General features: G+C 38.7%; 1 protein-coding gene across 1 annotated transcript in view; it reads left to right on the forward strand.

The window, feature by feature from the left end:
• Positions 1–21,932, forward strand: part of LOC103259118 (dmX-like protein 1) — a gene marked incomplete at its 3' end in the record, with an annotated part of 61,331 nt that overhangs the window by 1,045 nt on the left and 38,354 nt on the right. Inside the window, exon 3 of the mRNA XM_021711716.1 lies at positions 20–153. Coding sequence (XP_021567391.1) covers positions 20–153 — 134 coding nt within the window. The remainder of the gene's footprint in view (positions 1–19; positions 154–21,932) is intronic.

Here is a 21,932-nt window from a genome sequence, read left to right on the forward strand (position 1 = left end):
GGTGGGGGCCGGTGGGCAGCAGAGGCCGAGACGCCTGGTTCCGCGGGGTCGCCGCCGCCTGGAGCTGGGCAGTCTGGCCCTGGGAACCGGGAGACGGACGCATTTCGGCCACTGAGGTACCTTGTGGAGCCTGGACTCAAAGGAGAGCGTTTCGTAGGATTTTAAAAGTCGCTCGTGGGAGACTTCCTCGGGCCGGGGTGATTTACCAGAGTCGTTTCTCCAACAATCTTTGCTGAGGCAGGAGGGTGGGGGCTTTTTATTACCCCACTCCCTAGGTCAAGTTATCAAATTTAGAAATAGCCCAGGTTGGTTTCACTTTTTATTCTAAGTTAAAGCCAAGTATCTTTGTAGTTAAAAAGAGTGGGTGTCTTTAAACAATTACTAATTGTTTTTTTCTGTCAATAACTAGTGTTGCGTAGATAGTGAAAACAGTGCTTTTTATTTATTGTCTTTTCAAAATTACTGAGGAATAACTTCAGGAAGAAAAAATATTTTTCAGCTTTTGGAAAGTTTTTCAGTAACGTAATTTCAGGTTAACGTTTCCTGAAGGTGACTTGGTCTCTATTCATCTTCACCAGATATTGGAAGGAAGAAGGTCCCCAGATTTCTGGCTACTTAGCAGTATTGTGGCATTTTCTTTCTTAACTGTAGTTTTTTCTAACAACTTCTAACTATAAGTCAATATTGCACACGACACCCTTTTATCTAAATATATTTATAATGCTGATGATTTTGCTACAACTTGTGTAGATGCAGCTTTAGTGACTAAAAGTAAAATTTATTTTGTATAAGTGAAACAAGGTAGACAGCTTAACAGTTTCCCCAGATTTAGGAGTCCTTTTTTTTTTTCTTCTTGTTTTCTTTTTGAGTTGGAATCACTGCCTCCCAGGCTGGAGTGCAGTGGTAAGATCACAGCTCACCACAGCCTGGACCTCTTGGGCTCAGGCAATCCTTCTGCTTCAGCCTCCTGAATAGCTGGGACTACAGGTACCTGCCAGCATGCCCAGATGAGGTCTCACTATGTTGCCTTAGACTGGTATCAAACTCCTGGGCTCAAGCAATCCTGCCATCTTGGCCTCCGAAGTGCTGGGATTACAGATGTGAGCCACCATGCCTGGCCAGGACTCTTAAATTTCTAATCTTTTTGTCTACTTTTAGCTTATTTTGTGGTCTTTGTCAGTCAGAATAAATAATACTCAACATTCAACATGGTATAGGCATTTAATGCCTGAATTGTACCTCTTTTTTTTTTTTTGAGTTGAAGTCTCACTCTCACCCGGGATATAGTGCAGTGACACACTCATGGTCACCGCAGCCTCGACCTGCTGGGTTCAGGTGATCCTTCCGCCTCAGCCTTCCAAGTAGCTGGAATTAAAGGCATGTGCCACCATGCCTAGCTAATTTTTAAAAAATTTTATTTATTGTAGAGATGAGGTCTCACCAAGTTGCCTAGGCTGGTCTTGAACCCTTGGGCTCAGGCAATCCTCTCACCTCAGCCTCCAAAGTGCTGGGATTATAGGTGTGAGCCACTGTACCTGGCCTGAATTGTAGTTTTAGAGTTGTGCCAACAAGTACTTTGTTTTCAAGTAAATACTGTACCTCCCCTGTAGAGTGATGCATACACACCTAGTTTGTCAAAATTCTAAATGTTCATCTAGCTTAAATACTTAAGAAAAGAGTGAGCTCTGAGTTCTGAAGGTCTCAGGAGCAGCTGTAGTTTCCTTATAGCTGGGTGTGTTGTTCTCTGGTCTTGCTATTTAAAGAAGGAAATAAACAGCATTCTTAGGAGGTTTTGCTAGTGGGAGATTGTGGGATAGTAATTGTTGCATTCTTTGCTATTTTCTAAAGTTATGGGAGAGTGCTTTCTCCAGTGTAGATTATTTTTGTTTCTTTTTTTTAACTTGAGAGAGGTTCTCGCTCTGTCACCCAGGCTGGAGTGCCTTGGCACAATCATAGCTCACTGCACTCTTGAACTTCTGGACTCAAGTGAACCCTCTGCCTCAGCCTCCTGAGAAGCTAGGCCTACAGGCATATGCCACCATGCCCAGCTAATTTTTTATTTCTTGTAGAGACAAGGTCTCACTATGTTGCCCAGGCTGGACTCAAGCCATTCTCTTGCCTCGACTTTCCAAAGTGCAGGGTTTACAGGTATGAACCACTGTGCCTAGCCTCCAGTGTAAACTTAAGAGCTTTCTCTAGGAAGGCATTCAGAATTGATGTAAGCAGTGATGTGAACTTCAAAGTATATACAATATGGTGGTGTATTTATATACCTTGATCACCTGGACATATCCATTTATGAAACCTTGGCAAACGCCTCCATGTTATTTTTGAGGAGAGATCAGTTAATGGGCCACAGATTACATGAGCATGGTATACCATCATGTAGCTTATTGCTCAATTCTGCTGAATTTTAAAGTTCATTAATCATCTCCTGCAAAGCCTTTTGCAACTTTCTCCCAGATCTCTGAAAGCATTCGATAAATAAACTAAAAAAGTACACATACACAGCATATTTGTATATATACACACACATATATACACATGTATTTAGTATGCTTTATATATATACACACATGCGTGCACACATATATGTTTAGTATAGAGAGATCTCATCTTTTTTGTTTTTTCTTTTTGAAACAGGGTCTCACTTTGTCCAGGCGGGAGTACAAGGGTTCATCATAGCTCACTGTAACCTGTAATTCCTAGACTTAAGCATTCCCCTACTTCAGCCTTTTTTAAAAAAATCAGGTTCTCACTCTGTCACCCAGGCTGGAGTGCGCCATTCACTGTAGCCTTAAACTTTTGCACTTCTGGGTTTGGGTGATCCTTCCACCTCAGCATCTAGAGTAGCTGGAGCTACAGACACGCGCCACCACACCTGGCTAATTGTGTGTGTGTGTGTGTGTGTGTGTGTGTGTGTGTGTGTGTGTGTGTGTGTGTTGTGTGTGTGTGTGTAGAGATGAGTTCTTGCTACATTGCCCAGGCTGATCTTGAACTCCTGGACTCAAGCAGTCCTCCTGTCTTGGTCTCCCAAAGTGCTGGGATTATAGGCATGAGTCACTGTACCCAGCCTTTAGCCTTTTTTTGAGTAGCTAGGACTACAGGTGTGTGCCACACACCCAGCTAATTATTAAAATAAAGTTTTTACATTTATTTTTTGTAGAGACAGGGTCTTGCTTTGTTGTTCAGGCTGGCCTCAAATTCTTGGTCTCAGGCGTTCCTCCTGACTGGCCTCCCAAAGAGTTGGATTGCAAGCATAAGCCACTGCTCCCAGTCATTAGCTCTCTTTAATTTTGTTGGTAGTCTAAGGGTTAACAGTCATGACTTTCCTTTGCAGCCATGCAGTTCCTGACTCTTTAATATTAAGCTGATAGTTCTTTTACAAAGTAAGTTTCTTACCCTCCTCGTCCTATACATTTACATAAACCTTAAATTTATCTCTTGAAATTGAGTTTTGTTTTTAACTTCTTTTGATTTTGGCTTCTGTTCTTTGATAGAAATACAGCAAACATTAATGGTAGATGGTATGCAAAAACTAAAAAATTCTTGCATTTTATTCAAGGTAAGGACTTGAGATCTTCCTCTCACAGTCCCTTTCGAAAAATTCTTTTATCCCTCCTGGTATCCCTTCTCTTAGGACAGTTTTGTATTTGTAATTCTTCTTTTTGTATGTTTGCAGATAACATACCTATTCTTACTTCGAAAGATTATACTATATGAGATCTTGTTTTCCTCCTAAAGTTTGACAGGTTTTTTTTTTAGACATCATCTTGCTCTGTCACCCAGGCTTAGGGTGCATTGGTACGAACACAGCTCACTACACACAGGTTCAACTTCCTAGGCTCAAGCAATCCTCCTGCCTCAGCCTCCCAATAGCTGGTATTACAAGGGTGTGTCACCATGCCCCACGAATTTTTAATTTGTAGAGATGGGTCTCACTATATTGCCCAGGCTGGTCTTGAACTCCTGGCCTCAGCAGACCCCATGTCTAAGCCTTCCAAAGTGCTGGGATTACAGGCATGAGCTACTGCTTCTGACAAGTCTGGCAGGTTTTTTTTTTTTGAGTTGGATTCTCACTCTGTTGTCCAGGCTGGAGTGTAGTGGCACACTCACCGCTACCACAGCCTTGACCTGCTGGGTTCAGGTGATCCTTCTGCCTCAGCCTTCCAAGAAGCTGGAACTGCAGGTGTACGCCACCATGCCCAGCTGATTTATTGTAGAGATGTAGGGATGAGGTCTCGCCAAGTTACCCAGACTCCTCTTGAACCCTTGGGCTCAGGCAGTTCTCTGGTCTCTGCCTCCCAAAGTGCCGGGATTACAGGCATGAGCCACCGCGCCCAGTTGACAGGTTTTAAATTGAAGTGACACTGAATGCTAGTTCTCATGTTTTCCAGTTTTGAAATATGCAGTTACTAATAAAGGTTAGTATATCTAAGTATTAGATAACTTTTTACTACTTCAGCTGGCATCAAGCTGTTTTGACTTTGGTATTAGTAAAAAATTTCTAGTCGACAGTGCCCATGTCTCCCATATTCTCAAAGTACTTTATTTGCATTTTTATTATATCATTAACCTGTCTTGTTTATGTTATTTGTGCATCTTCCATGACTTCATTATGAATACCTATAACAGTGATTCAGGGAGTTGCTACACCATTACCTGTATTTGATTGCCAGCATGGTCCCTTGTAGTTAGTTGCTTATCCATGGGCAAGTTCTTTTACACTCTTTCATTGCTTTTTTTTCCTCATCTGTAAAATGGGATTAAGATAGTACCTGTTCATAAGGCTGTTACGTGAAAAAGTGCTAACTCGAAGTTCATGGCTTAGTACATGTGAAACCCTTAAAAATATCAGCTGTTATAAAATTAAGGTTATATTCATTCTAATGCCTGACACTAGAAAGTGCTTGATAAATACTGGTTGAGTTGATAAATAATAGATAAAGAAACTTTACTGTAATATAATGAATAATTTCTGTTTTTATTTTTATTTATTTATTTTGAGTCGGGGATCCTTCTGCCTCGGCCTTCCAAGTAGCTGGAACCACAGGCATGTGCCACGCCTGGCTAATTTTTTGATTTATTATAGAGACAAGATCTCACCATGTTGCTCAGGCTGGTCTTGAACCCCCTGAGCTCAGGCAATCCTCTTGCCTCCACCTCCCAAAGTACTGGGATTACAGGCTTGAGCCACTGCACGTGGCCTGTTTTTATTTTTATTTTTTGTAGAACTGAGGTCTCGCCATGTTTCTCAGGCTGGTCTCAAACCTCTGAACTCACGCAGTCCTCTCACCTCTGCCTCCCAAAGTGTTGGGATTACAGGCTTGAGCCACCACACCTGGCTCATACTTAGTTTTCAAACTGTGTTTTGAATAAAATGAAAAGGGAGTTAATTTCCAAGAGATTTAGATGGTGCTAGTATTTAGAACTTTCTTTCTCCGATTTGGAATTTTTAAATATTTTTTTTTATTTTTTGTAGAGAGGGTCTTGCTGTGTTTCCCAGGGTGGTGTTGAACTATTAGCCTCATGCCATATTCCTGCCTCAGCTTCCCAAAGTGCTGCATTTTAGGTGTGAGCCACCATGCCAGTCTTTTGTTTTTATTTCGTTATTGTATTTAAAAATCTGATTTGGAACCTAAACACCTTAGCCATGAAAGGTGAAGCAAATGTTACAGCTCCACGCTCCCTTTAATATTAGACAGTTCTGTGTTTCTAGCTAAGGGGATCCCAGATTAGAAGTTAAAAAAGATTAACAAAATAAAACAAAAAAAGAAGTTAAAAAAGACTAACTGTGTGGGTGTTGGTAGAATGAAATGTGGGTTGAATAAACATTTTTCTTCCTCAACTTTCTGTGATAGTAAGCATTCTTTAGTTTAGCTCTGTTTTGTTCATTTTAAGGAAACCTTTATTTGTGGCAGTGTAGTTGTTATATGGGAGGGTGGGAAGGTGCATTTTTTTTTTCGTGAAAGGTGATCTGTGAGTATTTGTGGTGGGGAGAATACAGTAGGGGAAAGTTTGCTACTGTTCAGAGCTGGAGAATGTGAAAGATGTTTGTAATGCTTATAATGCTGTTGCAGGTACTAAATTGGACTTTAAAGAAGTGTTGGCCTATTTTAAAATATAAGATTTTATGGTATTAAAGTATCTTTAAGATTCATTGATACATCAGTTCACAACACTGTATTATGTTTTTTAAAAAGAGAATAAACATTAATTACAGCATACCAAACCTATGTCATTTTAACCAGGACATACACTAGAAAGAAATTCTTTGAGGTATTTACCTGGTATGGTTGGTTAAAGCAAAAAAGTCAGTGAAAGGGAAATCGAAGTGTCTTATAGGAATCCCAAGGTTTCTAAACTAGAATACTGACTGCTATAACCTTAGCTTTTTTTTTTTTTTGAAATTTAGAGTATTTGAGGAGATTCTCTGCCAAAATCTAAAGTTGAAAATCAGTTTTAATTACATGCTTGATAACGCACATGTGACTTAGTTCTTCCTGTGCATCCTGTTTAGTCTCAAAGTTGATAAACCTTATGTTGAATGTGCCTAATAAAAGGATTTTCAATTGCCAATTTAATTTTTGTTAGTTAGTAATACATTGTTTTGATTACGGATTTTTTTTAACCTTTCTTTTTAGTTTTTTGAGATGGGGACTTGTTATGTTGCCCAGTCTGGTCTCAAACTCCTAGACTCAAGTGATCCAACTGCCTTAGCCTCCTGAATAGCGATTAGAGGTGCAGCCTCCTGAGTAGCAATTGGAGGTGCATCCCATCATGCTTGATGATTACAGATCTTTTGACAGAAGTAGCTGATGAACTAATTGTAATATATGTATATTACCTGACAGTTTCTTTGATAAGCTAGTGCTGTTTTTGTTGTTTTGATAACATTCCACATTATAGTCAGGGTGTTTGAAATGAATTTTTGTAAATAATTTATTTTAGAAAAATCTATAAACTTAGTTTTAGATTTTGATTTAGAAGTATTATATGATGTGTTATATCTTAGTTTTTAAATTTAAAATCAGATGAATTATTTTTATTTTAAGAATTTAGTGATGGGTTATTTTAAAATCATATAAGCCCATTTTATTTATGTACTTTTAATTTTTTTTAGATAGGTTTTTTTAGATAGGTTTTGTTGTGTTGTCCAGGCTGCCTCAGACTTCCAAGTAGCTGGGACTTGAGTAGCTGGGACAACAGGCTTGTGGCACTGCATTTAGCTCGTGTTTTCACTTTTATTTTAACAAACTTTCTAGAATTAGGGAGAATACAGAAGCTGGAGATTTTAATATGTGCTTTTCTTTTAGAAATAATACCTGGCAGAGCGTGGTAGCTCAAGCCTGTAATTCCAGCACTTTGGGAGGCTGAGGCGAGAGGTTTGCCCAAGCCCAGGGGTTTGAGACCAGCCCAGGCAACTTGCTGAGACCTTGTCTCTACAATATATCAAAAAATTAGCTGAGCATGGTAGTGCTCGCCTGTAGTTCCGGCTACTTGGAAGGCTGAGGTGGAAAGATCGCCTAAGCCCAGCAGGTTGATGCTGGGGTGGCTGTGAGCCTGCCACTGGACTCCAGCCCAGGCAACGGAGTGAGACTCTGACTTAAAAAAAAGAAAAAAAGAAATAATACCTTCTTATTGTGGACCTGGAACTTGAATTACTTTTTCAGCAATCATCTCTCCTCTGTCTTCTTAGCACATATTTGTGAGTTTTTTGCTTTGTTTTTGAATCAGGGTCTCACTCCATCACTCAGGCTGGAGTATAGTGGCGTGATCACATCTCTCTGAAGTGTCAGCCTCCTGGGCTTAGATGATCCTCCCACCTCAACCTCCTGAGTAGCAGAGGCTATAGACATACATCACCACACCTGACTAAGTTTTTAATTTTTTTGTAGAACTGAGATCTCTCTATGTTGCCCAGATTGGTCTCAGACACCTGGGCTCAAGCAGTCCTCTCACCTGGGCTTGGATTATAGATGTGGACTTTTTAATTCTATTAATGTTTGCTTTATATATATTTATATACTTGGGAACTCTTGTGTTGGGTCCATACATATTTATAATTATAAATAGTCTTTCTGAATTGACCCCTTTATCATTATATAGTGACCTTTTTTGTCTCTTAGAGTCTTTGATCTGTAGTCTTATTTTAACTGATATAATTAGAGCTACTCCTGCTTTTTTGGTTTCCAGTTGCATGGAATGTCCTTTTTCATTCACTTTTTGTCTGTGTATATCTTTATAAGTGAGGTGGGTTTCTTTACCTTTAGTAGGCAGCATGCAGTTGCTTCTGTTTCCTAGTTCTGCCGCTATTCTGTGGCTTTTTAAAGGGAGAATTGAGTCCATTTACATTCAGTGTTACTACTGGTAAGTAAGGACTTACTACTGTGTTACTTATTTTCTGTTTGTTTTAGAACTCCTCTCAGTTTCTTCCTGTCTTCCTTTGTAGTTATGTGCTTTTCTCTTGTAGTGTGTTTTAATTTTTTACTTTTCATTTTTAGTGACTCCATTATACATTTTTGCGTTGTGATTATCACAAGGCTTACAAGAAGACATCATACTGGATAGAAGAAGTTATTTTAAAGAGATGACATCCTGTCTTAGATCACAAAGAAAAGAATAGGAATAAGCAAAAAACATGATAAAAAAAACTTGTACACTGTAAGTCCATCCCTCTCACATTTTTGATTTTTAGTTATTTCAGTTTACATATTTTTATATTTTATATGACCTTTTTCAGGTTACTGTTGGCATTGTTGTTTTTGATAGATTTTTCACAATCAAGTGATAAGTGGATTATACACCACAATTACAGTATTAGAGTATACTAGGTTTCTGCATGTACTTAATATTTTTATGTATGTATGTATGTATGTATTTATTTATTTATTAGCAACGAGGTCTTGCTATGTTGCCCAGGCAGGTCTCAAACTTCTGAACTCAAGCAGTCCTCCTGCCTTGGCTTTGCAAAGTGCTGGGATTAGACATGTGCCACCACGCCCAGCTCCATGTACTTAATATATCATGGCTTTTTTTTAGTGGGCATCTCACTTTGTTGCCCAGGCTGGAGTGCTGTGGTATGCTGCTCACTGCCACTGCAGCCTCAACCTGCTGGTCTCGGGCTTCCAAGTAGCTGGAAGTACAGCCTTCCAAGCAGCTGGAACTACAGGCATGCATCACAACACCCAGCTAATTTTTTGGTTTATTGTAGAGATGTCTTGTCAAGTTGCCCAGGCTGGTCTCAAACCTGCGGGCTTAGGTAATCCTCTTGCCTCCAACTCCCAAAGTGCTGGGATTGCAGGCATGAGCCACTGCGCCCGGCCAATATATCGTGGATTTTTTACCTTCAAAAGTGTGGGGTTTTTTCACGCTAGTGTTTTTTGCTTTCACATTGAAGAACTCCCTTTAGCATTTTTTGTAAGATTGATTTGGTGGCCATGAATTCTTTCAGCTTTTGTTTGTCTGGGAAATATTTTATCTCTCATTTGTAGTTGAAGGATATAACTTTACTGGATACAGTATTCTTGTTTGAGTCAAAGTCTCTCTGTTGCTCAGACTGGAGTGCAGTTGCACAATCACAGCTACTTCAGCTTCAGCCTTCTGAGTAGCTGGGACTACAGGTGTGTGCCATCACACCTGGCTAATTTTTTTATTTTTTTGTGGAGACGGAGTCTTATTATGTTGACTAGGCTGGTCTTGCACTCTGAGCTCAAAGAGTCCTTTTGCCTTGGCCTCCCAAAGTGTTGAGATCACATGCATGAGTCACGTACCTGGCCAAAGATACAATGTTGTTGGAGGGCAGGTTGTTTCTTTCAGCACTTTGAAAATTTTATCCAACATTTTCCCCAGCCTGGGTGGTTTCCATTGCCAGACTCTGTTGCCAGAGCTCTTTATATATGTTATTTGCTTTTTTTCTTTAGCTGCTTTTGGAATCTTCTCTGTCTTTGATCTTTGAGAATTTAATTATTTTTTGGAGTAGTCTTATTTGGGTTAAATCTGTTTGGGGTTCTCTAACCTTCCTCTACCTGAATATTTATCTTTTTCAAATTTTGGTAAATTTTGTGTTATTAATTTTTTAATTAAGTTTTCTATACCTTATTCTTGCTCAACTCCCTCTTGAATAAACACTGACAATTTTTAGATTTAGTCCTTTTTTTGAGTCAGAATTTCACTTTGTTGCCCAGTCTAGAGTGCAGAGGCATGATCACAGCTCACCGCATCCTTGACCTGCTAGACGCATGCGATCCTTCTACCTCTGTCTCCTGAGTAGCTGGAACTATAGGCATGCACCATCATGCCCGGTTAATTTTTTTGATTTTTTTTTTGTGTGTGTGTATGGAGATGACTTCTTGTTATCTCACCCAGGCAGATCTCAATTTCCTGGTCATAAGCAATCCTCCTGTTTTAGTCTTCCATATGCTGGGATTACAGGTGTGAGCCATTACGCCTGGCCAGATTTGGTCTTTTGGGGTAACATTTTTTATCTTTTGGACAATTTTGTTGCTATTTGTTCTTCGTTCTTTTTTTCTCCTCTGATTGTATATTTTCAAATAACCTGTCTTCAAGCTTATTGATTCTTTCCTCTATTGGATCCATCCCGCTGTTGAAAGCCTCCAGTGAATTTTTCAGTTCAGCAAATATATTTCTCAGTTTCAATATCTTTTTTAAAATTTCAATCTCCTTGTCAAATTTCTGTGGTAAATTTTTGAATTGCTTTTCTGTTTTCTTGGAGATCACCAACTTTCATTAAAGGTGATATTTTGAATTCTTTGTCACAGAGTTTATGTATCACCTTCTTGTTAGGGTCAGGCCCTGATTCCCTGCTTTGTCTGTTTGGGGAGCAAATGGTTCCCCTTTTGCTATTGTTTCTTGTGCTATGTCTTTGCACCAAAGGATTAAGTATGTATTTCAGTTTTCTCTGTCTGGCTTGTTTTGTTTTATTTTGGATACTTTTGCTTAGAGCAGGCATATTCAACCCACGGCCTGTGGGTTGCATGAGCCCAGGACAGCTAGTAATGTGGCTCTACAAAACTTTTAAACATCATGTGTTTTTTTGGCGTTTGTTTTCTTCAAGATCCCATGTGTAGTTCCATTTTTGAAGTTCACAATCACACCTTATTCACGACATCATTTTTTGGCAGCACATATATTTTTGAGCAGCCGTTTTCAATTATGAAGCACATGAAGAGCAAAATTCAAATAAATATTTCTGACAAGCACCTCGAGAACTCATTAAGAATTGCAACCACTTCCATCAAAGCAGACATTGATAGATTAATTTTACCAAAAAAAAGGTCAAATTTCCCACTCATTTTCTATTGTCATTTTTCTTAACTTTATAGTGAAAAAAAGGTCTTATTTTCTATATACACACTACTATATTATATAATTTATGACCCAAGATAATTCCTCTTTACTTGATGCAGCCCAGGGAAACCAAAAGGTTACTCAGTGTGGCCCAGGGAAGACAAAAGGTTAGACACCCCTGCTTAGAGCTTCTTTACCGCTAGGTCATTGCCTCCTAGGCTGCTCTAGCTAGCACCTCAAGTGCAGGCTTGCCTCAGCTGTAGTAAACAGTTGGAGCATTATGCTTCTCAAGGAGGTCTAGCAGTACGGAAAGGCTGGCTAGGGGTTCATGCCACTTGTTGATGAACTTCCTACAGTGTGGTATTGCTGAAAAGCCATTCTGGTAGTGTGTCTCATTTGGTTGAGTTACAGAGCAAAGTTTTCAGGACTGGTGATGCTAGTCCTGCCTTTCCCATTGTCTCTGCCTGTTTTCAGAGATATTTTTCCCTTCAGGCACTTGTGATACTTCTTGTGGGTTAAGGTATGGGCAGGGCTCCTGTCAGGGAAGCCAAGATGGTGGGGTAGCTGGTTGTCTACCTTGATCTTACTTTTTTCAGTGTAGAAATAGTGTGTTTGGGAAAAATATTCATTGTATTTGGTGCCAGACAGAATGGGGGAGAGCTGTCACAGATGTGCAATTCTAGTTCTCTTTCTTTTTCTTTTCTTTTCTTTATTTATTTTATTTTTTGAATTGGAATCTCACTTTATTGCCCAGTCTGGAGTGCAGTGGCACATTCATGGCCACCGCAGCCTCAGCCTGCTGGGCTCAGGCAGTCCTGCCTCAGCCTTCTAAGTAGTTGGAGTTACAGGTGCATGCCTGTGATCACACCTGGCTAATTTTTTGATTTATTGTAGAGACAAGGTCTTGCCATGTTGCCAGGCTAGTCTCGAACCCCTGGGCTCAGGGTATCCTCTAGCCTCTGCCTCCCAGTATGCCGGGATTACAGGCATGATCCACCGCGCCCTGCCTGTAGTTCTCTTTCTGTGTGCTCAGTGTTTTTTTCATTTCTCTGTGGCCTTGGGAACTTTCTCATCTTCATATTTGAGTTCTGGGATATTTCTGATGATAATCTTGGCACTATAGATTTGTTTCGATTTTCTGTGGTGAGGAGTGTAGCCAGTTTGTTTATACTCTACCTTTTTGGAACTGGAATCATTATTTTTTATAACAGCTTTATTGAAATACAATTTACATACTATAAAGTTCATTCTTTTAATAAAGTATACATTTCAATAATTTTAGTATATTCACACAGTTATGTATTCATTATCACAATCTAATTTCAGAACATTTTCCTCACCCCCAAAAGAAACCCCATGTATATTAGCAGTAACTTTTTATTTACTCCTATACTCATCCACTGGCAACTGGTGTCTTACAACCACTTATCTTGCTTATTTTATTTTTATTTTTATTGTAGAGACTGGGTCTTACTATGTGACCCAGGCTGGTCTTGAACTCCTGGCCTAAAGCAATCCTCCCTCCTTGACCTCTCAAAATAGCTGGGACTACAGGTGCCACTATACCTAGCTAGTTTTTGTATTTTTTGTGTAGAGAAGAGGACTTGCCATATTGCCCAGGCTGATCTCAAATCCTTGGGCTCAAGTGGTTCTCTCGCCTCCACCTCCCGAAGTGCTGGGATTACAGATGTGAGCCACTATGTCCAGCTGTTATCTTCCTATTTATTTACACCTATCACTGTATTGTCTCTATGGATTTGTCTACTCTAGAGATTTCATATAAATGAAATAATGAAATATGTGGTCTTTTGTAAGATTCATCTATATTATAGCATTTTTTTTAATGACAAAATGATATTCCATTGTATGGATGTACCATATTTTGTTTAGCCATTCACAGTTGACCAACATTTGAGTTGTTTTCCTTTGTGACCATTATTTTATTTTATTTATTTATTTTTTGAGTTGGAGTCTCACTCTGTCGCCCAGACTGGAGTGCAGTGGCCACTCCCGGCTACGGCAGCCTTGACCTGCTGGGCTCCGGCGATCCTTTTGCCTCAGCTTACCAAGTAGCTGGAACTACAGGTGCACGCTACCATGCCCGGCTAATTTTTTGATTTATTGTAGAGATGAGGACTCGCCAAGTTGCCCAGGCGGGTCTCAAACCCACGGGCTTAGGCAATCCATTCACCTCAGCCTCCCAAAGCGCGGGATTACAGGCTGAGCCACCAAGCCCGGCACTTCACAGGTATTCTGCTTTTTGCAAAATGAAGGTTTTTAGCTACCCTGTGTTGAGCAAATCTATCAGGGCCATTTTTCTAAAAGCATGTGCCGATTTTGTGTCTCTGTCATATTTTGGCAATTCTCGCAGTATTTCTAACATTTTCATTATTTTATTTTATTTTATTTTTGAGTTGGAGTCTCACTCAGTTGCCCAGACTGGAGTGCAGTGGCCGCTCCTGGCTACCGCAGCCTCGACCTGCTGGGCTCCAGCGATCCTTCCGCCTCACCCTTCCAAGTAGCTGGAACTACAGGCGTGCACTACCACGCCCGGCTAAATTTTGATTTATTGCAGAGATGAGGTCTTGCCAAGTTGCCTAGGCGGGTCTCGAACCCGTGGGCTCAGGCAATCCACTCACCTCAGACATTTTCATTATTGTTATATCTGTTATGGTGATCTGTGATTAGTGGTCTTTGATGTTACCATTATAATTATTTTGGGGTGCCATAATCCATGCCCATATATTATAGCAAACTTAATAAATGCTGTGTGTGTTCTGACTGTTCCACCAACCAGCTGTTCCCCATTTCTTTCCCTTGCTTTGTGTCTCCCTATTTCCTGAGAAACATCAATAGCTAAATGAGACCAATCAGTAATCCTACAATGACCTCTCAGTGTTCAAGTGAAAGGAATAGTTGCATGTCTCTCAATTTAAATCAAAAGCTAGAAATGACTAAGTTTAGTGAGGAAGACTTGTCAAAAGCCAGGATAGGCCTAAAGTTAGGTCTCCTGTGACAGACATTTAGCCAAGTTGTAAATACAAAGAAAAAATTCTTGAAGGAACTTCAAAGTGCTACTCCAGTGAACACATGAATGATAAGAAAGTGAATCAGTCATATTGTTTATGTAAAAGTTTTAGTGGCCTAGGTAAAAGATCAAAGCTACAACATTCCCTTAAGCCAAAGCCTAAACCAAAGCAAAGTCCTAACATTCTTCAGTTCTGTGAAGACTGAAAGAGGTGAGAAAACTGCAGAAGAAAAGTTTGAAGCTAGTAGAGGTTGGTTCATGAAGTTTAAGGAAAGAAGCTGTCTCTGTAATATAAAAGTGCAAGGTGAAGCTGCATGTGTTATCTGATGAAGAAACTGCAGCACTTATTCAGGAGATCTAGCTAAGGTAATTGACGAAGGTAGCTACACTAAGGAACAAATTTGCAATATAGATGAAACAGTCTTCTATTGGAAGAGGATGCTATCTAGGACTTTCATGGCTAGAGAGGAAAAGTCAATTCCTGGCTTCAAAGCTTCCAAGGACAGACTGACTCACTTCTTAAGGGCTAATGCAGCTGGTGACTTTAAAGTTGAAGCCAGTGGTCACTGACCATTCTGAAAATTCTAGGGTTCCTAAGAATGATACTAAATCTACTCTGCCTGTGCTCTGTACATGGAACAAGAAACGCACCTGGTCATCCAAGAGTCCTGATGGAGATAATGTTGTTTTCATGTCTGCTAACATAACATCTATTCCACCAGCCCCCAGGGATCAAGGAGTAATGTTGACTTTCAAGTCTTAAATTATTTTTAAAACTCTTTTTATTTTGTTTTTTAATTGTAATTATTATTATTATTATTTTTAGAGACAGAGTCTTGCTATATTGCCCAGGTTGGTCTCGAACTCCTGGCCTCAAGTGATTCTCCTGTTTCAATCTTCCAAGGTGCTGGGATTACTGGCATTGGCCACCACACCCAGCCAAGTCTTATATTATTTAAGAAGTATGTTTTGTAAGAATATATCTTCTATAGATAGTGATTCCTCTTATGGATCTGGACAGTCAACTGAAAACTTTCTCAAAAGGCTTCACTATTCTGGATGCCATAAGAACATTTGTGATTCACAGGAGGAGGTAAAAATAGCAGTGTAATAAGAGTTTGGAAGAAGTTGATTCCAACCATCATGGATGACTTTGAGGATTCCAGACTTCAGTGGAGGAAGTCACTACAGATGTGGAAATAGCAAGAGAACTAGAATTAGACATAGAACCCGAAGATGTGACAGAATTGCCACAATCTCATGATAAAACTTGACTGGAAGAGGAGTTGCTTCTTATGTTCGAGCAAAGAAGGTAATTTCTTGAGGTGGAATGTAGGTCCTGATGAAGATGTTGTGAGCATTGTTGAAATGACCACAAATGGCCGGGCACATGCCTGTAATCCCAGAATCTGGGAGGCTGAGGTGAGAGGATTGTCTGAGCCTAGAGGTTTGAGATCAGCCTGGGCAACTTGGCAAGATCTTGTCTCTAAAACAAATTTAAAAATTAGCCAGATATGGTGGTACTCGCCTATAGTCCTAGCTACTTGGAAGGCTGAGGTGGAAGGATCACCTGAGCCCAGCAGGTTGAGGCTGTGGTGGCCATGAGCATGCCACTGCACTCCAGCCTGGGGGGACAGAGTGAGACTCTGACTTGAAAGAAATGACCACAAGGAATCTGGGATATTCCGTAAACTATGTTGATAAAGCAACAGTAGGGGTGAGGATTAGCTCTAATTTTGAAAGAATTTCTAGTGTGGGTAAAATGATATAAAGCAGTATCAGTTGCTACAGAGAAATCTTTCATGAAAGGAAGAGCATATTTATGTAGTAAACTTTGTTATTTATTTTATGAAATTGCTACAACCACCCTAGTCTTTAGCCATCACCCTGATGAGTCAGCAGCTATCAACATAATGGGCAAGACAGACCCTCTACCAGCAAAAAAATTACGATTTGCTGAAGGAGCCAATGATTGTTAGCATTTTTAAGCAATAATGTGTTCTTAAAGTTAGGTATGTACTTTTTTTTTTTTTTTTAGATATAATGATATTGCATAATCAATATACTACGTATTGTCTAAGTTTGAAGTCACTGGAAAATAAAGAAATTCTTGTGACTTGTTTAATTGCAATATTTACTTCATTGCAGTGGTCTAGAATCAAACCTATAATATCTCTGAGGTATGCCTGTACCTAGGAGTGGAATTGCCATGACACATGCTAACACTGTGTTTAACTTTTGAAGAATTGCCAAAATGTTTTTTAGAATAGTTGCCCCATTTTACTCTCCCACATGTAATGTAAGATGGTTTCAATTACTTCACATTTTTGCCAGCACTTGATATTATTTTTAGAAAATTATCCTAATAGATGTGAAGTGGTATCTCATTGTTGTGTGTGTTTTTTTGAGTCAGAGTCTCACTCTGTTGCCCAGGCTAGAGTGCAGTGGCTTGATCACACTCTCTGCAGCCTTCACCTCCTGGGCTCAGGTGATTCTTCCATCTCAGCCTCCTGAGTATCTGGGACTACAGGTGTATGCCACCACGCCCAGCTAATTTTTTTATTTTTGTAGTGATGAGATCTCACTCTATTTCCCAGGCTGCTCTTTAACTCCTAGGCAGACAATTCTCTGATCTTCCCAAGTGCTGGAATTAAAGGGGTGAGCCACTGCGCCCAGCCTGTTTGGTGAATTCTTAGCAGTTACAAAGGATGCTCTGTTTGTACTATTCCATTTTCTCTACTGTAAGGTGAAGACAAGGGAGACTAGAGCAGGTTACTGAGTGGCGTGGAGTTTACATGTTTAGCTGGTATTCATTTTGCCTTTTGTTTTACATTATCCAAATTGTTAAATAATTAAAAATTACTTTTTTCAGAATGTTTCACATTTTATACTTTGGATTCAGCATTAGTACAGAGCTATGACTGAAATGAAATTTAATCATGTAGTTTTAGTAGGCCCTTATGAAACCTTTAGACTGTTACATTTTAAGTATGGTGGGTTTTTTTTTTTTTTTTGTGGTTCATTTCTAAGTTTATTTGGATGAACCATATTTTAAAACTTGATGTACAGTTGTACTTTCCATTTTGGGAAAAAGTGAGAACTAGGAATAATAAGAAAGATAATAAAAATAACTGATTTTGAGCATGAGACTTTTCTTAAGATTTTTACTGAAGAAGTATGTTATAGCATTGGGTACAAATCATGCCGATATATCTCATTGAATTTTTACAAAATGAACCCATCTATGACATGACCACTCAGGTAAATAAATAGAATATTTTACTACTCCACAAGCACTGCTTTATTAAAGCTCCTTCCCACATACTATCTTTCAAGTATAACTACTACTGATTTCTGTTACCCTAAATTAGTTGTGTTGGTTTTGGACTTTAAATAAATGGTATCATAGTTATGTATAGTTTTGTGTCTCTTTTTTTAGTTCATTGTTTATTCATGTGTGCACTTTTTTATGGCTTTATGGCAGTGGCACTCAAAGGGTATTATGAGAACAAGACTCTTTTGGAGAGTCTGAGAGATCAAAGTTATTTTCACAATAATACTAAGATTATTTTACTTGCCTTTTTAATTCTACCTCTCTCACATGTGTATGTAGAGTTTTCTAAAGGCTACATCCAGAGGTTAATGTGATATGTGCATATATATTCTTATGTATTATGCTTTCTCATTTTTAATTTCTTTTTTTAGAGACGAGATCTCGCCAAGTTGCCCTGACTGGTCCTGAATCCTTGGACTCAGAAAATCCATCATTTTTAATTTATGAAAGAGTAATTATTTAATTTTGGGGGGATCTTGCTATGTTGCCCAGACTCATCTCAAATTCCTGGGCTCAAGCGATCCTCCAACCTCGGCTTCCCCTAGGACCGTGATTACAGCATGAGCCACCACTCCTGGCCTTCAAAGAGTAAATATATCCCCGGGTAGTGGCTCACGCCTGTAATCCCAGCACTTTGGGAGGCAGAAGATTCCCAGACCCATGGGTTTGAGACCAGCCTGGGCAACATGGCGAGACCTCATCTCTACAGTAAATAAAATAATTAGCTCAGCATGATAGCATGTGCCTATAGTTCCAGCTACTTGGAAGGCTGAGGTCAAAGGGTTGCCTGAGCCCAGAGGTCAAGGCTGCAGTGGTCGTGAGCATGCCACTGCACTCCAACCTGGGCGACAGAGTGAGACTCCTACTCAAAAAAAAAAGTAAATATTGATAGAGGTAATTCATTCAAACTAAAACTCCTGGAAGGCATGGGAGGGTGGTTGACCTCAGCACTTTTTTTAAGAATACAAAGGATTCCTGAGGTCAGAAAAGATCATTGCTTTATGGTATTCCATTGTATAATTATACTGTAATTTATGTATTCGTCACGCTGTTGATAGATATTTGAGTTGGTCCTAGTTTGGGGCTATTATGAATATTACCATGAATGCTCTTAAATATGTTTCTCTGGTATACATATGGATACATTTCTATTGGATATATATTTAGCAGTACAATTACTAGACCATAGGGTATGCATTTGTTTATCTTTCCAAAGTAGTTTCATCATTTTACACTCCTATCAGCAGTTATAGGAGTTCTGGTTAACCATCCATTAGTTATAATTGAGAAGTGAGGAATGAATAAAGAAAAAAAGTCCTTAATATTACCTCTTTTGTATTCTACATTAAAATCAGTAATTTCATTAGTGTTTTTTTGCTCAGGCTGGAGTGCAGTGGCACAATCATGGCTCACCACAACTTTGACCTCTTGGGCTCAGGTGATCCTTCTGCCTCAGCCTCCCAAGTAGCTGGAACTACAGGTACACACCATCATGCCTGGTTAATTAAAAACTTTTTTTTTTTTTTTTTTGTAGAGACGAGTTCTCGCTCTGTTGTCTAGGCTGACTTTGAACTCCTGGACTCAAGCAGTCATCCCACCTCAGCCTCCCAGAGTGCTGGGATTACAGATGTGAGCCACCATGCCCTGCCTTCATTTAATTTAAAATTAACCAAAACTAGTAAGAGACAGCTTTGCAATTTCTATTACTATCATGAAAAAGTCAAATGACAGTAGTATGAAGCAACAGTAGCAAAAGAGCAAAAGCAGTTTGAACTGGATAAGTCTTTGAATGATGAAGCATTAATTGTGTTATTAATTGGTATTTTCCTTTCACTGCAGTACTAAGTGTTTGTTTCTGGGATTACTATGCATTTCTCATTTTGGCAAATGTAATTCTTGTATTAAACAGTAATTTGTGAGGTACTTCAGGATTAATATAGACTTGATGTGGAAAAATTTATTCATGTTTGACAGAAATATTTGCAGTGAAATATCTGAAATGATGTAGACAATTTCAGGTATAATGAAATAAAGATGGAATAGTTATAAAGATATGATTTTTTGTTCCAGTTAATGGAAACTGAAAATTTTGTTTTAAAGGTAGCAAATCTAAATTGTAAACATGTAAAATTTAACACAATATTTTGTGAAATATTCTATCAAAATTTAATGTTGAGGAGAAAAATCCGTTTCTAAGATATTTGAATATTATGAAAGAGAATTTCCCTTAAAATAACTTTGTCTTTGAAATTTTTTTTTACTACTAGACTTGTGACAAGCCTTATGATTTCATCGTGGATTTGCAGACCGTCCATCATGCAGTTTTTTTGTTTGAACCAATTTTGTCCATGTGTGATACTAGTAGAACCATGCTTGATTATTCCTAATTCCTTTTAGGAATAATTCCAGGCAAGCATGCTTAACTTGGGAAGACCTTGGTGGTAACATGGAAGTAGCACTAGATCAAGAATCAAGAGGTCAGGGATCTGTTGCCTGCTCTACCACTAAGACGTTACCAACTTATTTGGGCCTTGATGTTTTTTTTTGTAATATGAGCAAATTGACTTGTGTGTTTTCTCAAGTCCCTTTTCTAATGTTTTTGATAGCTTTTACAGAATCATTTTGGCTTTGAAAGAATTAAAGTATATATGAAGTATACTCTTAAAATATATATTCATGCACAAAAGTGATGACAAAGTAAAGAATTACTAAAACTTTATTGAACTCTAGAATGGAAAACAGTTTGTGGTGAATGTTTTGTTGTTAGCATGTTGTTCTGTGCGCCAGCCTATACAGTAAGAATTCTGCAGATTGTTGCAGAATTCAGAAAGTTATAAAATGCTTTTCAGCAAGCCTTGACAAATAAGTCAGTCCAGTTTGTTTGTAAGTCTAACAGAGTTAGTCTAAGTACCCAACTAACACAGTTGGCTAGTACTGTACTGTCATAGGTTTATAATGCTTTTTACACGAAGAATACATTAAAAAAACACAAAAAATAAAACATTTTAAATCTTAATGTACAGTACCTTGAATAGTACAGTAGTATAGTACAGTACAACAGCTGGCATACAGAGGCTGGCATCAAGTGAACCTGCACATTCACACCTTTGAAAGTGGGCAACTTGAAGGTCCATATTTAGGGGACTTACTGTACTGTGAACCTTAGGAGAACAGCCATGTATCTCATAATGGACAGAACTCCTCTGATCAAAGAAGGTCGTAGGGAAAAGGGCACAAAAAGATAATTCTAATTGAAAGAATTCTGCAGATTGTTGCAGAATTCAGAAAGTTAATAAAGTGCTTGTCAACAAGCCTTGAACTATGTGCTCTTTTATTTGTTTGGTTATGGTGGCTGTTTTATGGAATTAAAGACTTCATTTATAAATTTATAGCTGTGTTCTAGGCTCTTGTTTTAGAATTAGGAGGTAGAGTAGAGAACAAGATAAACTTGATCCTTACCTCCTTGGAATTTTACTTATAGTGATGGAAATAGACAATAAACAGGACATTTAAAAGTTGTGATATATACTGTGAAGAAAATAAATGATAATGTGATGGAAAGTAATGGAAGAGATAGTGGTCAAGTACTGGAACCTAAATGTTAGAAAGAAGTTGGCTAGACAAAGACCATACAGATAAAAGGCATATAAACCATCTTGAAGTAGAAAAAGGAACAGAAAGAAGAACCAATTGAAAGAAGGAAAGAGTAACTTGAGATGACTTTGTAGGACAATCATTTAGAGTATTGGCCATGATAAGGAGTTGAAATTTTATTCCAAGTGTGGTAGGAACCTACCTAAGGGGTTTAAGTAGGGAAAGTTACTTGGTACAATAAACAGTTTTAAAATATCACTTTGTCTTTGTGGAAATGAATTAGAGGTGAGAGAGATGATCAAAGTTTAGAAAAGAGCAGTAGCACTCATTGGAGATAAAGAATTGGACAGAGTTGATATATGAAAACCCAAAAAACCCCAGAATTTACTTATAAAAAATTGTATATTCTTTTTTTTTGGAATTATTTGATAAGCATTTTATTTATTTTATTTTTTTAATCAATATTTTTTATTATATTGTGGGGTACAGTTAAGGGTTAGGTATACAAATATGCTTTATTCAGGCCCCCTTGTTGATAACAGGTGTCTCCCCATCCCCAGACAGATGTTTACTACCATTAGTCCCATCCCCCTCTCCCCCCATAGGTTCCCACCACTGTCAGTCATTTTCTTATGGTAGTGCGTTGGATGATCAGGGTCCACTATA

The sequence above is a fragment of the Carlito syrichta genome, unplaced genomic scaffold, assembly GCF_000164805.1.
Source record: "Carlito syrichta isolate Samal-C Ts95f unplaced genomic scaffold, Tarsius_syrichta-2.0.1 Scaffold302519, whole genome shotgun sequence".
NCBI lineage: Eukaryota > Metazoa > Chordata > Mammalia > Primates > Tarsiidae > Carlito > Carlito syrichta.